At 35.5% G+C, this 15,947-nt stretch overlaps 1 protein-coding gene and 1 pseudogene across 1 annotated transcript in view; both read right to left on the reverse strand.

Annotated features, from left to right (window-relative positions):
• Nucleotides 1-4,561, reverse strand: part of LOC118009458 (translation initiation factor IF-2-like) — a 36,967-nt gene extending 32,406 nt beyond the window's left edge. The window contains exons 1-2 of the mRNA XM_035003446.1: nt 4,523-4,561; nt 1,636-1,831 (exon numbers count right to left, since the gene is read on the reverse strand). Coding sequence (XP_034859337.1) covers nt 1,636-1,668 — 33 coding nt within the window. The 5' untranslated portion in view covers nt 1,669-1,831; nt 4,523-4,561. The remainder of the gene's footprint in view (nt 1-1,635; nt 1,832-4,522) is intronic.
• A 172-nt stretch (nt 4,562-4,733) lies between these two features.
• LOC118009460 overlaps nt 4,734-15,947 on the reverse strand; it is a 43,981-nt pseudogene continuing 32,767 nt past the window's right edge.

The following is a 15,947-nucleotide window of genomic DNA, read 5'->3' on the forward strand; positions in this document are numbered from 1 at the left end:
TTATAAAGTTTTAACTGACTGAATCATTTGAACTTTAAGTTCTCAATTTCATTCCCTCAATCTAATACTGGGAAAGATCTCTGTTTTATTAATAGACGTGAAGGTAAGTTCAAGAATATTAACACACATTAGTCATTGATGCTCATAACTAATGTTAAGTGTAGGGATTTTCTTACAGGCATAAGCTTGGGATATCACAGTCTAAGGAAAAAAGAGTTGATTTTTGGAAATGTTTATTTAAGATTACATACCTAATCAAACAATTTATTTATGTAAATTTGTGTGTTACGTATTTCTTTTTAAAAGAAAGGGATTGGGGTGCCTGGGTAGCTCAGTCAGTAAAGCGCTGGACTCTTGATTTCAACTCAGGTCATGATCTCAGGGTTTTGAGATCAAGCCCTCAATGGGGCTCATGCTCAGCGGGAAGTCTTCTTGAGATTCTCTCCCTCTGTCCCTCCCCCCTGCCTGCATACTCGCGCACCCATGTGCGTGCTCTCTAATAAATCTTTTTTTTTTTTAAGATTTTATTTATTTATTTGTCATAGAGAGAGAGCACAAGCAGGGGGAGTGGCAGGCAGAAGGAGAAACAAGCTTCTTGTTGATCAGGGAGCCCGACGTGGGGCTTGATCCCAGGACCGTGGGATCATGACCTGAGCTGAAGGCAGATGGCTTAACTGACTGAGCCACCCAGGCGCCTCTAATAAATAAATCTTAAATAAATAAATAAATAAATAAATAAATAAAAGAAAGGGATCTATTGTCCTTAACAGTTTTAGTTCGCTTGTCTACTCTTATCAGCTTTATGAGGATAACTGACAAATTTACCTTTTCAGCCTGACTTTTACATAGAATTCCCCTTCTGTATACTCAGTGATCTTTAATTAAAGGATTTCAAATGGAATGCCTAGATATTATCTTAAATTGAATGTTACCAAAACGGGACACAACATCTTTCCTTCTCACATTCACTTCTCTTAACTGTCCTCTTTCAGTGATACTGCCATTGTCTTCCAGTATAGAAAACATCATTTTTGACACCATCCTTTTATCCAACTCATCATGGTGTTCTACAATTTTTTTTGAAATATCTTAAATTTATTATCTCATCTCCATTCTCAATGCTATTATTCTGTTCAGGTTTTCTTTACTCCTAGATTACTGTAACAGTCACATGCCCAGTTTCTTTGCCACCAGAGTTTATATCTTAGAATCCTTCTCTATATGGTATATAGTATTGCTATATTTAATTTCCAAAAATTCCATTACTTTGTCAACTTCCATTATTTTGTTGGAAGAGGCCCTAATGTCTCCCTATTCCATGCTATTTCAAGATTAAAGTTCTCTAATTTGTTTTCCAGGCAAAGGCCCAATTACTTAGTTTTAACCCAGTTATTCAAATTCATGTAACCTTTGCCTCAGGTCTCAAGGTAAAGGTCCCAAGTTTACTTTTCAGGGAATATTGCACTTTCTTTTGCCTTAAATTCTTATCAACAAACTAGGAAAGTCCACTATTTAACAGTTCAGTACATCTTAATTTACAGCATACAGGCCACAAATTATAAAATGAAGACTTTTTTTAATTGAATCAGCAGGAACAACGGTCCAATTCCCCTGTACTTCCCCAAATTTACTTACAGTTTTGTGATGAGAGATCATCTTGTGTGGCATTTATTGCCCTTTACTAGAGTGAGCTGTTGTCAGGCACTCTGCTCTATACAATGTCTGTTTTCTGTTTCCAGTCTCAGTCCTTTCTCCACATGGTCTAGGTACACATGCAATAGTCAGTTCTCACCTTTTGGAGTGGAGGCAGTGGTGGTATCAAAATACATGCCTAGAAAACAGGTCATAAAGCAAATCAATACAGAGGGGAAACTGCTTTGTCATATAAACCATTATTTATTTGCTGGTTGAAATCCTGGCTTTTGGTTAAATGTTAAGTATAACAAATCAACCACCCTCAAAGCCAGATCAAACTCAACAGCAACAACAGATCTTTCAAAAAATGCAATTTACATATAGGTTCTGAAAAAGACAGAAATATCATATTTTATATAAAAGCTCTAAGGGTACATAAAATAAATCCTTATCACGTTATAAATATGATTTAAATGTCCTAGCAGAAAACAAATGCTACATATTTGAGCCACAGTTTTGTCTTAGATTTCTAAAAGCTTTCTCTGGGGTGCGACTGGCTGGCTCCGTCGGTAAAGCACGAGACTCTTGATTTCAGGGTCTGAGTTCAAGCCCTGTGATGGGTGTAGAGCTTCAAAAAAAAAAAAAAAAGCTTTCATTGGTGTGATGTGGATAGTCTTTTACACAATCATCCAAGAAAATCAGAAAACCTATTTCACTCAATGAGGTGGTTCCAGTAAGCAGAGGGATTCAGAAGCATACCATTTACTTTAAAGATACACTTCAAAGAATCACAGGAGCTGCTCAAGACATTTGTTTTTTTATGATTATGGTAATGGTGTTTGTTGAAAAGCATTTTTAAATATAAGTAGTTTTCATTCTATCATCTCCATCTCCTCAGAGACACACAAAGGCCAACAGAAAACAATTAAACTATACTTCATTGACAAGCTTTAGATGATCAATTAGATTACCAATGGCCCTCCAGAGGGATACTGAAATTTCACGGGCCTTCTAACTGTTCATAAACCTACCCACAGGTTTCAGCTTTGATTAAAAAATTTTTAAAAAGGACATTTTAAGATAAATAAGACTTGAGGCATGAGTGTCAGTAGGTAGCAAAGAATCAAAGGAGCCCTGTAAACATAGTAAAAGGTGGAGAACTTTTTAAATTACCAGGAAGGAGCCTAGGCATTTCTGTATTTATCTAGCTGGTATTCAGCCTTTCTAGAATAAATTTATCATAAAGATATTATTGCTGATTTTCAGCAATCAATTGCCATTCATCAAGCACCCACTATGTTAAGTTTGTGGAGTATACAATAAAGAGTTAAGATAATCCCTGTCTATAAAGCAGGATCTATTAATTGTTCTAAGTCAGGTCAGAGCACAAAAGAGAGAAATGGCATTTCTGGCTGAGGAGGAAAGATGAACTGGGAAAATTTAATGCAAGGAGTAAATAGCCTGAGAAGATTTAGACACGTGAAGATGAGGGAAAGGACACTCTAACAGTAAACAACTTGAGCTAAGGCTTAGATGCACATTAGAGAGGCATTTGGAAGAGGAGTATTACTATTTGGCTTAACAGTACTTTGGTATTAATTCACAATCATTCTCATAGCATTAAGATCAATCTTACCTAGAACAAAAAATATCCCTGGTAGTAAAATATTGGCTATAAAATCCTTTCCCCTCAAGATTTCTCACTTGATTTGCTGAGTTAAAATCCATACACCCCCTAATATTTAGGGTAAACTTGTCTAATTTAATCCTAGATTTCCTTCCAATTGTGTTTTTATCTCCCCTTCAAATCATCACATTTTGGCTCTCGAAGGGTCGCAGGCAATCCAAATACTCTTGTTTTTTTCTATTAGAAATTAGGGCACTTTAGGCAAAAGAAAAGAATCTCAAACATGGTTACATGCATTTCCCTACCTATTCCCCAGTACCAGTCTCTGTTTTCGATCTAGTATATGTGTTATTCCTTCCTACTTGATGATGCCTTTACTCATGTTTCCTGAACTTGAAAGTCTCCGATTTCTTCACTTCATTGAATTAATTCTACCTATTCTTTAAGCCCAGCTCATCTTCCACCTAAGAAGTCTCCTTTGATGAGTCTAAGTCCACATTTTCTTTGAGCTTCTACTGAACTTCAAGTCTGCCTGACAGAATTTACACTACACTATTTTCTAGTTGTTTCTTGTATGTGAGTATAATATTTCCATCTAGGCTAAAAGTTCTTTGCTGACAGTGACAATCTTTTTAGGACTATAGTGGGCATTGAATAGGCCCTTAAAAATCACACGAAAAATGCTAACAAATTTTTAAAAATTAAAAAAATTTTAAAGTAAACTCTATGCCACATGTGGGGCTTGAACTCATGACTCCAAGATCAAGATTTGCATGCTGTACTGACTCAACCAGCCAGGCACCCCAACATTTAAAAAATTTTAAAGTAGCGTTTAGTAACTATTTTTGATGACTCAAAATTATATTTACTCTCATTTATAGAATTTGAGGCCTCAAATTACAACCAACTCAGATTTTCACACTATTCAAAAATAGATTTGCATATTAATAAAACTGTCCTACTCTACCACATGTACATAACCATGATCAAAACCAGCGGCCATTCTTGGTAATCCAATCCCTTCTGATCCAATTTCTGACAGTAGGAGAGATATACAAATATATGACCTTGCTTACAAGCAACAGATTATAACTGAAAGTTTTATAATTAAAATCCTTTAGAATGTACATCTTGAAGTGTGTTATCAAATCATGAATACAATAATGTTCAGCTTGAAATAAAGTGAAATTTTGCTTAAAGGAAATTGGAATTCTTCAAATCAAATCCTTAGTTAATCTGAATTAGTCTCTTGTACTCTACCTCAAGAAAAAAACTGCAGGGGCGCCTGGGTGGCTCATTCGTTAAGCATCTGTCTTCGGCTTGGGTCATGATCCCGGGGTCCTGGGATCGAGCCCCGCATCGGCTCCCTGCTCCGCGGGAGGCCTGCTTCTCCCTCTCCCACTCCCCCTGCTTGTGTTCCCTCTCTCGCTGTCTCTCTCTCTGTCAAATAAATAAATAAAATCTTAAAAAAAACACCAAAAACGAAACGAAAAACCTATAATCAAATACCCTCTGGGTTATATGGCTTAAAACACATTGAACATAATTCTTAAAGCTTCTATACCTATTATTACAGAATATATGACTTGATCATTCCTTACTCATAAAATTTAACAATATTAAGATTAGACAATATACTAAAATATTGTAATTTTTTATGTTTTAGAAATATTCAAACAAAAGTTTAGGGTAATTGTAAACTTCAGTTAACTAAATCATCTAGTACTCCATATTGTCCCATTAATTCAATTAAATGCTTTATCTGAATAACTTTAAAATTTTTATCATTATTTTTCATTTACAGTGCAGCAAGTGCTTCTCCTTCTCTAAGTTCCAGTGGGGATTGTTTTTCTTTTTTTGACTGTATCTCATAGAGTCAAGGTGTTGGTTTGATGAAGGGTAGGAGAAACAAATCTAGCAATTTTTTCTATAATGGCAGAGTTAAACATATAATTTCCAAAATTCTAAGGTGATATTAAAATTTCCACATAAATCTACAAGATTTAACTTTTTTCCTTTGCTTTTGTAATATGTCAATATAAAGAATTATTTGCAAAATGGATATACTGGAGGCTGACTTTGTTTAGGGTTTTAAAAATATGGGACAAGACAGAGCCAAATTCAATCTCTTACAATTTTAAACGGAGGGCTGGAGAGAGATGGCAACTTAGTTATAAGTCACATAACTAACCAGTAGTACCACAGCCAATTTTTAAATATTTGAATATGACCACACTTAACGTTTCCCCCCCCTTCTTCACTCTTAATTATCTATTCCGTACAAAAGAAAAAAAAAAAAAAAAGCATGAGCGAGTTATTTGTGGGATTTATTGGTTTTGAAGAAAACCTGTAAGATTTTGTCCCCCAGGCGGTAGCCGTTCAGACTCGCTATGGCCATGGCAGCTTCTTCATCATTTGTCATAGTCACAAAGCCAAAGCCTTTGCACTTGTTGGTGTTGAAGTCGCGAATCATTTCACATTGGTGACTGCCCCAAAGGGGCCAAACGTTTGCCAGAGGATCCCCTCATCAGCGTCCTGCCCGAGGTTGTAGATGAAGATGCACCAGCCCGAAGATGCGTTGCCCGGGACGTTGACACAGAAAGCCCACTCATGTGATCTACACCCATAGGGAAGAACCTGAATCTCTGCGCCTGGTGGTGAACGGGGCCTCCAAACTGTCTGGCGGGCGAGTGGTACAGCTGGGAGAGCAGCGCCACGTTTTTGTTCTGGTTGGGGTTGGCTGCAGACTTCACTGTAACGGGCTCGGAGGAACCTGGGGGTTTAGGACCACTGAAACTAGTAATTGCCTCTTCTGCCTCCGACCGTTTGTCAAACCGGATAAATGCAACCCCTCCGGACAGACCCGTGGTCTGATCCACAAGGACCCGGGAGTTGATTGGCCCGAACCAAGAGAACATGTCCTCCACGTCCTTCTGGGTCATGGTCCGCGGGAACCCGCTGATGTACAGGTTGGCGTCTTTGATGACCTCTGAGCTCGGGCGAGCGTACGACACCTTAATGGTTTTTGACTGGAGCCGCAGGCCATTCAGGGTGTTGATCGCTCTCTCCGCATCCTTGGCAGTCACGTAGTTCACAAAGCCGTAGCCCAAGCTGTGCCCTGCTACTTTATCCCGAATGAGTTTTGCAGATTCGACTTCACCGATACTGCTGAACAGACTCCGCAACTCATCCTGGGTCATGTTCTGAGGGAGGTAGTTGACAATTAAATTCCTTCTCCCGATATCATCCCTGCAGTCTTTGGCCATGTGGTCTTCATAACCATTAGATACTGTATTTTTTTTTTTAAATGTGGACGCGAGCGGGCGGGCCTGGGGCCCGGCGATAGGAAGAGTTTAAGCTTCTGTTTACATTGTCAATCCTCTGGCAAAGTGACCAAGCTACCTCAACACTTCTTTAGCATAATATTCACAAATATGAATTTATTATATTCCATTATAACATTTTGCTCTGCTTCATTTCATGGTCTTCTAAACCAGTGGGAAATCTTTAGTTTCTTTTACATGCTCAACTGTTATCTGAATAAAATGGCATCTTGATGACATTGAAGAGACTGGTATCACAGGCAAGTGCCTCTGAACAAAGTGACTTGTTGGATGAATGAATAGCTGTACACGCATTACTAAATGAGAATGAACTGATGGAAGTTTTATTGTCTGAGACCTTAAAAATAAAGACAAAATCATAGAAAATAACTTACAGATTTGCATGTCTAGAATCATCAATGTAATGAATATTTTCATTTCTAATTTATATTAGCTGATTTTCCAGATTACTCCTAATTCTTATATGAATTCTCAAATGAATACTAATTCTATTTCTTTAGGGATGCTTAAATTATTTTCTATAGAAGCAAGAGAACCAAAAGCATAGTCTAAAAAGAATTAATCTAAAAAATTCATTTTACTATTTCTAGAACTTTCATCTTTTCAACCGTAAGAAATTAAATACAAAAATATTGACTAAAAGTAAAAATTTTGAATGCGCAGAGAAGGTTCTAAAATTATAAGATGATTTGTTCATAACAGAATTCTAAAAATTCTGACTTACCTTTTAAAACTCCCATGAGAAATAAATCAGATTTATTTATTCAATATTAATTAAATGCTTACTGGGTATCTAGTATGTGAGATATGTTTTCAGCTTAATTTTAATGTTGTCCTTATATGTGTAAGGAAATTTTGTTACTTGAAATAACATCAGCTATCACAAACTAAAACTATACAGTCCATGCATGAATAAATTAAAATTATAAAAATGCAAACAGTACAATTTCATATAAAAAGATTATCATACTAAGACAGGAAATGAAACAAGATGAAAAGTAAACTTAGCCAGAAAAAGTAGTTTCCAGCCACTTTAGACCTCTCCATGGCTACTAATTACAGTAGTCCCCCTTATCCTTGAGTTTGCTTTCCATGGTTTCAGTTACCTGCTGTCAGCCACACTCCAGAAGATGATCCCGCTTCTAATGAATCATCAGATCTACAGTAGCTTAATGCTACGTCACAATGCCTACATCATTGACCTCACTTCATCTCATCACATAAGGATTTTATCATCTCACATCATCATAAAGGGAAGTACAATACAAGGTATTTTGAGAGACCACATTCACATAACTTATTACAGTATATTGTTATAATAGTTCCATTTTATTATAGCTATTGTTATTAATCTCTTACTGTACCTAATTTACAAATTAAACTCTACCATGGGGGTGTGTGTATATATATACATATATATGAATGTAATTTTTGTGTATATATATGAAAAACATAGCATATATAGGAAAAACATAGTATGTATAGGGTTCAATACTATCTGTGGTTTCCACACATCCACTGGGAGTCTTGGAACATACCCCCAAGGATAAGGGCAGGGGGTTATTATGCAGGCCTGGATTGAAGACGAGGTTATAATTTTATCATTCTTATGCTTTCTTTGTGCCATGTGTTGTATTTAGAATCTTGCTATCAAAACCCTATTGTAACACAATGATATCTCAGGAACTGCTCTCTGGAAGTGAGCAGTTAATTTTAGAAAAGTTATTAAAAGTAATTTTAGAGTAGCAAATGTGTCAGGTAAATTATCAAATTAAATGAATTATCAGGAATTCATTTAACTACAAAACACCCAAATATTTGACAAGGTAGGTCTTGTTTGGGAGGACTTAACTATGAAGAGCAACAGAGACTACCATGTGAAATCTATTCAAGAGGCTATGTACAGCAAGCAAGGTATTATGAGCTTCAGTTAGTTTGGGGATATACTTGGGTCTCCCAAACAAAAGTAGAGGCCAGAAGCCAGAAGATTTCCCAATGCAGAGCAAAGCAAAGCATCTGAATGTCATAGATTTAGGTAGATAGGATTCAGAGGCTGGGTACTGTGGGGTTCAGGCAGGCAGGGTTTGGGAGATCAGCAAGAACACAAATGCAGTGCTAGGTAAAGGAGTCACACCCAGATGTCAGGTAAAGATGCAGGTGAAAACATCTATTTCTTAATGTGGTAAAGACAGTTATAAAGTTTCTTGATTTGGCTGTTTTGGTCGCATTCTTACATACAAGCTTGTATGAATTCATTGGCTGAAGCAAGGTTGACTTGGATTTTAAAGCTGTCTTAAGCAATCAATTACAGGTGATTCAGATATCAATGAAGTGAAAAAAAATGACCATTAAATAATTTTAATACTTTTTAAAGTACTTAATATTTCAAACTCTGAATCTTGCGGTGGTAGAAAAGCTAACCGAAATTCTGACCTCCATAGTGCTTTCTTGTAAAATCTGAGCAAGAACATCTGAGAATCCATTTCAGCCTGCTAGGGACAATTTTTCTTAAGACTTACATCAGATATATTGTCAAAGTTTTTCTTGTCTGTTACCTATGAGATAAAACATGCTCTGTGAAATTCTTTATCCTAACTAGTACCTCATCTCAATGAGAAAGAGCCCTTACATAGACATACTTCACATATAAAACTATATTACCTGGCAAACACTATTTCATGTTTCTAATTTATCTTTTCCTTCTGATCCTTTAGTGAAATTGTGATACTGGTGGCCTATAGATGGATTTGACCTAGTTGAGCTTGGGAGAATTCCACCGAAAAGCAAGATCTAATGTCTAGCTGACTAGTGAGTTGCTTTGAGCAGCCATATTAATATTGGTATCAAGGTATTGTATAATAAAGGAACTAACATATTACTTAGTGCTACGTGAGGTCATCAATTCTATTTACTACATTAGTCATAAATGAGCAGAGTTAAGATATAGTCTCTGGGCTCAAGCGTGTTAGGCTATCAGCCCAACAGCAGAGAAATAAGGAAATAGTATGATGTAACATAAACACTAATGAAACTATTATAAGGATGATGGTACAGAAAAAGGAGTTATTAATTTTCTGTGCGTGTATGTGGACAGGCTGGGAGGAGGTTACCCTTCTAATACCTGAGAATATTTCTAAATGCTAAGTAAGGATTTGCTGGAATTGCTCTATGAGACAGAATGAAGTTTATTATTAAGCCCTGCCAGAAGTCCAATTCTTTAAATTGATAGGGAAAAAAACCCTGATAGGAAATACTAAGAAAATAGTGTCTGATAGTTTAGGGATAATCTCCAAAACAAGTCACAATTTATACTGTAGAGTTTGTTCGCAGCCTTTTAGTTACAAAAGGTCTGTTTTTCTTAGATTTTGATGAGCTTTCAGAGACACAGCATGTTTAAGTGAGATGACAATGTTTGATGCTTTAATGCCTTAAAAACAATACAACTAAGTATAATATATAGATTGTGTAGTCTTTACTCTGGACAGTTAGGTGGGAGCAGTTTTCTCCCAGGGGAGGACTATGCTATTACACTGAAGCTGACTGAATTCATATATCTGCATGTATATCAATGGACCATACAAACATACAGAAGGACATGGACACATAAACACACCCCATGTCAAATGTTACCAAAATACACTTCTAAGAGTATGTCTCCTTGCAGTTGGACAGTAGTACCATCATGGAATATTTGAGATAATTTGTGTTTGGTAGAATATTTCCACATACAAACCTATTTTTAAGGTATCAATTATTTTTAGCATTTTAGGGCATAATATTTGTTAATTTTGTCCCTCTGTGTCTTATTAGCTATAGGGCAGAGGCTGTAAATATAATTACTAAGGGCATGATATCTGCAATCAAACCACCTGAGCTTGAGTAACTGACAGCCCCCATCCCTTTACAAGTTATGTGGCTTTAGGCATACTATTTCCCTGTAACTGTTTCTTTACTTATAACACAGGGATAATGATGTACCTCCCTCACCGGGTGGTTATGAAACTTAAATGGGTTATAAAATGTAAAAGCTTCTGGCAAAGGACAATCAATGTATTAGCAGTTATTTCTACCACTAATAGTACCTAAAGCTTGAGTGGTTTCTATATGCACTTAAAAAAAAAAAATCAACCCTAGTATGTATTTAATACGTTAATTTGATTGATTTGGGCCATTTTCACTAAAACCACCATTTAAACAATAAAAAAAAAAAATACTGGCTTATTTCCCAGAGAGGCAAATACACCTTAAAAACTGTGCCATGGCTGATGTTCATTATTATTATTATTTTTTTTAAAGATTTTATTTATTTGAGAGAGAGAGAGAGAAACAGCATGAGGGGAGAGGATCAGAGGGAGAAGCAGGCTCCCCGCTGAGCTGGGAGCCCGATGTGGTACTTGATCTCAGGACTCCGGTATCATGACCTGAACCGAAGGCAGTCACTTAACCAACTGAGCCACCCAGGCGCCCTGATGTTCATTATTGTATTTCCAATATTTCATATCCATAATCTCTTATCTAATTTGGAAGAGAACCAGAGTAGTTGGAAAAAGTACTTAACTGTAAGAACTAAGAAGCCTGCATTAAAAGATATCATAAAAATTATTTTCTTAGCCAAGCCATAACATTGTTTGTCTCACAATGATTTGGCCTCAAAAGAACTGGCAAAGATACTATAGAATTATTTCCTGCATATTTGATGCCAGACTCAACTAGACCCCATTGCTAATTTTAGAGTGATATTGATCCTCCTGGGAACACTCCATCTAATTAGTATCTGAGCACCTACTATGTGCCTGGCAAGAGGAAAAGCTCCAATTGAAGCTGGATTCTCCTATATGTAACTACAAAAAGAGAATCTCAAGAGTGTAATTCTAAGTCCAAGCTATGGCCTTTCAGTCTTACAACATCCAAACACCACAGAATATAAACATCAAAGAACCCCCCCCCCCAACCTTGGACACTATAACTCATCTCAGACCAAAACTGTTCAATTAAGAATTTCTGTAGAATTGATTTCTTCCTATTGGTTTATCTAAATTTTTTAACTTTTCTCTCCTTGGAAGTCTTAAGAGGAAAATGAAAACTTAATAATCTAGTTCTATGTTGGATTTGTCCAATAGCCTTCAAAAAGTAATCCTTGAAAACAAATGCCAACTTATAAAAGCTTTTAGTATTTAAATATTATGTTCCAACTCCAGTATTTAATAAGTTAACATTTTCATTTATTTCATTTTTCTCAGACAAGTGACATGTTTCTGGAAACCTTGATCTTGAACTTCTTAGAGCACCTTCCTTAGTGTCAGGTCTGTTAAAAAAAAAGTTTATCAGTAAAAACTGTCCAAAAGCAAAACAAAAAATCGATGTTTCCCTGTAATTTCCTTTAGTCAAAAATTGTCCTGTTAGCACAAATGCCCTTACATTTTAATGGCAAGGATTTAAGATGATGTATTCATTTTCTTCATTTCAAATAGTATCTTTAAATCATACAAACTCCCCCATCCCCATTTCACTTTTGAGGTCCTTGGTAAAGCAGGCCACTTCCATAATGCATACATTCAAAGTTGGTAGAGAGCCCTTGCTTGTTTTAAGGAGCTGTATTTGCAACCCTGAAACCTGATCTCCCTGGTTTGGCCCTCCAGTGCAAAACAAAATACACAAGTCTCAAGATTACTTGTCTTCTCCTTTTCAAGGAAGCTTCTCAATACCTTCAACCATTCCTTGTGACATTTGAACACAAATTGACATTTTCAATTCTCTAAATGCACTCTAGTTGGTTCACTTCCGTATTTTACATGTGTCCTGACATGAGCCATACACACCAATACTTCCAATCAACAATGGTTTGGGGGAACAAGTGTTTATTAGCATATAATAGGTTAACCTAAATAAATGAATTTTCATGCTAGTTTTGAAATTTGTTCAAACTTTACCTAAATTCCAAATTAAATTATACAACTTGGCTATCCAGGAACCTCTGGTATTTTTGAGAATAAGAGTACAAAAAAAAAAAAAAAAGAAAAAGAAAGTAGGAGTACAAATAAATAAAATCTTTAAAAAAAAGAAAAAAGGGGGCGCCTGGGTGGCTCAGTTGTTAAGTGTCTGCCTTTGGCTCAGGTCATGATCCCAGGGTCCTGGGATTGAGCCCCACATGGGGCTCCCTGCTCAGCGGGGAGTCTGCTTCTCCCTCTGCCTGCTGTTCCCCCTGCTTGTGCTGTCAAATAAAAAAAAAAAAAAAAAAAAAAAAAAGACGAGTACATTAAAGGGATTCTCTCTTTTTTTTTTTTTTGTGGTGAGGGGGATTTAGTTTCATAACGAAGATAGGAAGTATAGTAAAACCACCATAAATGTTTCCTGCAGAGCAAAACTATGTAGCACTTTCTAAAATGAATAAGTCATCACATTTTAAAGGTCTCAATTCCTTGAGTTTTAGAGGTAAACATATCTAAGGATCACTAATTTGAAAAAATTGTACAATAGCTTATTTATTATGGACCAAAGGCTTTACTTTCGGGTGTTTTTCCTATTTTTTCAAAGGATGCAATAAACCACTAAAATGCTGACAAAAATGGCACAACAGAGAATCTGACTTGAAATCTGTACCATAGGCCTGTTTTGGTGACAAATACCCCTCCCATAGATAAAGATTTTTAGACTTCCCCCAAAATATTTTCTTTGTTCTATTAGCCAAGTTGTTTTCAGGTTCTAAACCTCCCTTTCTAAATTACTACTGTTCTTAAGAGTTTGTTAAGTTCTAAAATATTTGCATGTGAGAAAAACAAGTTGAGACATACCATTTTTGCTTACATTCTAAATGGGTCACTGTAACAGAAAAGTCATATACTATGAATCCATACATTTGTGTCATATTTACATTTAGCCATATTTTGAACTGAAATGTCCATAGTAAATGCTTTTTGAATATTAAATACAAATTCCACAATTTGAGAATAGCTCAGCTTTTTGATAAATTTGATATGGTTGTGGAGATACAAAAGAAAGAAACTTGTAATATACCAGTCTTAGATTTCTCTTTGAGCAAATCTTGAGCCACTACACATACTTCGGTGGTTATTTTTCTTACTCTCCTGCTAAAAAAACTTCAATGACCTCCCTTGCCTCAGAACGCTTCTCACACTATGTAAAGGTACCCTTGGGGCTGGCATGAAGCTGTGGTAGAGGAACCACAGGGTCAACAGGATGTATCTTCTCATATGTTCAAATTTACTAATATTGAGGAAAAAAGTTAATAAAAAAATTTAAGGATTTTTACAGTAAAATATTATGGAACATATTACAAAATTAGTAGTTTAAGGTGTATTTTAGATAAATGTAAAGAAATTTCTTAGCCAGAAGCATATCCCATCTTTCTTTTCTAGAGGGAGATACTCTAGATTTCTATCCCTGGCATAGTTATGAATAGGATTAAGAAATAAAAATTAAGCAACTAAAGGGAATGAGGCTAATAATAGTAAGTTGCTACTGGATGGTAAAAATGTGATTTTTAAATAGAATTTTTTGCCTTTTCCAAGGTTTCTATGCCTATGTATTACTTTTATGCTAGGAGAAATTAAGACAAATCTTTTTAAACAGGAAAATTCCCCCCCCCCTTTTTTTTTAAAGTAAGCTCTACACCTGAAGTGGGGCTTGAACTCATGACCCCAAGATCAATCAAGTCACATGCTCTACCAACTGAGCCAGCCAGGTGACCCAAAACAGGAAAATTCTTAATTTTTAGATCTGAAAGTCAGTTTAATTGCTGCTAAATATTTATAACTATAAAATAAACTAGATTTGTTTTTTTTTTTATATAGTTCATTAATATGGTTTCAAAATTAAAATAGATTTATCTTTTTTTTTATACTTACCTTTTGAGGTTTGGGGGGCTGGAGTGGAGAAATGACAGCAAAACCACTCAACAAATTCTTGAATTCTTTTCAACACGCCTTTGAGAACACATAGATTGCTTCCCTACACTTGATTTTAAAATTATCTGAGTTTTGAAATTACCTGTTCAGTTCTTCCCTGATAGTTAATTCTTCATTATCACTTCTAAAGATCCTGAACCCCATAGGATTTCCATTTACAGATTGCCAAAGGGGGTTGATTATGTGGTTGTAAGTCTGGTTCAAATAATTTTTATTTTTCAAGGATTTCTCTCTCTCCTTTTCAGAAAACAAACTTTCCTTTCCCTGAGTCACAAAAATGATACATGCTTATTTGTAATTATGAAAATAAGATCCACCCCCCTCATCCTAATAAGATTTGTCTTACACCTGCAATAAATCAGTAATAACAGTTTAGCAAATGTATTCGTTTAAGGAGTCTGAAAATATCTGACATATCTTTAATCGTGAACAATTTTCTAGCTGATTAAATATTCATTACATTATTTTAAAGAGCTGCACAATATTCCACTCAGCATGTTAATCAGCCTTTTATTACTGGACACTTTAAAAACTCTTCCAAATTTTTAATATTATAAATAATACTATAATAAACACATGGATTACTTCTTAAAAGAGTATATTTATTAATTGCTTTTACAATATTGAAAAATTAAAAGAGAATTTATTATTCTTTTAAATATGCTAAAATCCTAGAAATGTATATGGCTAGTCCATACTCAGTTATAGGTGAGATAGAGAGAAAGAGAGAGAGGGAAGCGGGGGAAAGGAGGGAGGGAGGGGAAGAGCTTTTCATATAACAGAGGAAAAAAATCAACTATATCACTCATCAGCATAAAATTAGTATTTAAACTTTGGAACCTGATACTTAGGCTGATGTTTTCAAGTTCTGGGCATCTTAGTCCATTTGCTTTTCTTCATTCTGTTTATAAAATTTTAAATTTTTATTCATATGCTAATATATTTAAAAGGTCAATATGTATTAATAAATGAGGCACAATTAATGATGAAGCGTTCTGTCCCTCAGGTGTGTTAAGTTAGAGAAAAAGGTTAAGAACTACAGATATAAATTGTTCATACCACAAGAAGGAGGGGTAATGTCTTATTGTTAAAGTAAGGAAACATTTACCACACACAAAAAGTCTGGCCCATTTTTAAGCATGTACAAGAATTAGTTGGGGGAGAGCTGTGGTGGGTGAAATGGCATAAATAAAGGCAAAGAGAAAAACTGGATGGATCAAGACTAGTTCCCTTGAAGAAAAACGGAAAAACTTAAAGTAAGGGCAAGATCATGAGGTACAAGCTAAGGAGTTTAAATTTATCCTATAAGCAAAGGTAGTGTTTTAGGAAGATTAAATTAGTGGGATATATACAATAACGAATGAAACAATTACAGGCAAAGAACTTCTCAGATAAGATGCTACAGAATAGGTGACA

This window comes from Mirounga leonina, unplaced genomic scaffold, assembly GCF_011800145.1.
Source record: "Mirounga leonina isolate KUSES-001 unplaced genomic scaffold, KU_Mleo_1.0 Mir_127, whole genome shotgun sequence".
Lineage (NCBI taxonomy): Eukaryota > Metazoa > Chordata > Mammalia > Carnivora > Phocidae > Mirounga > Mirounga leonina.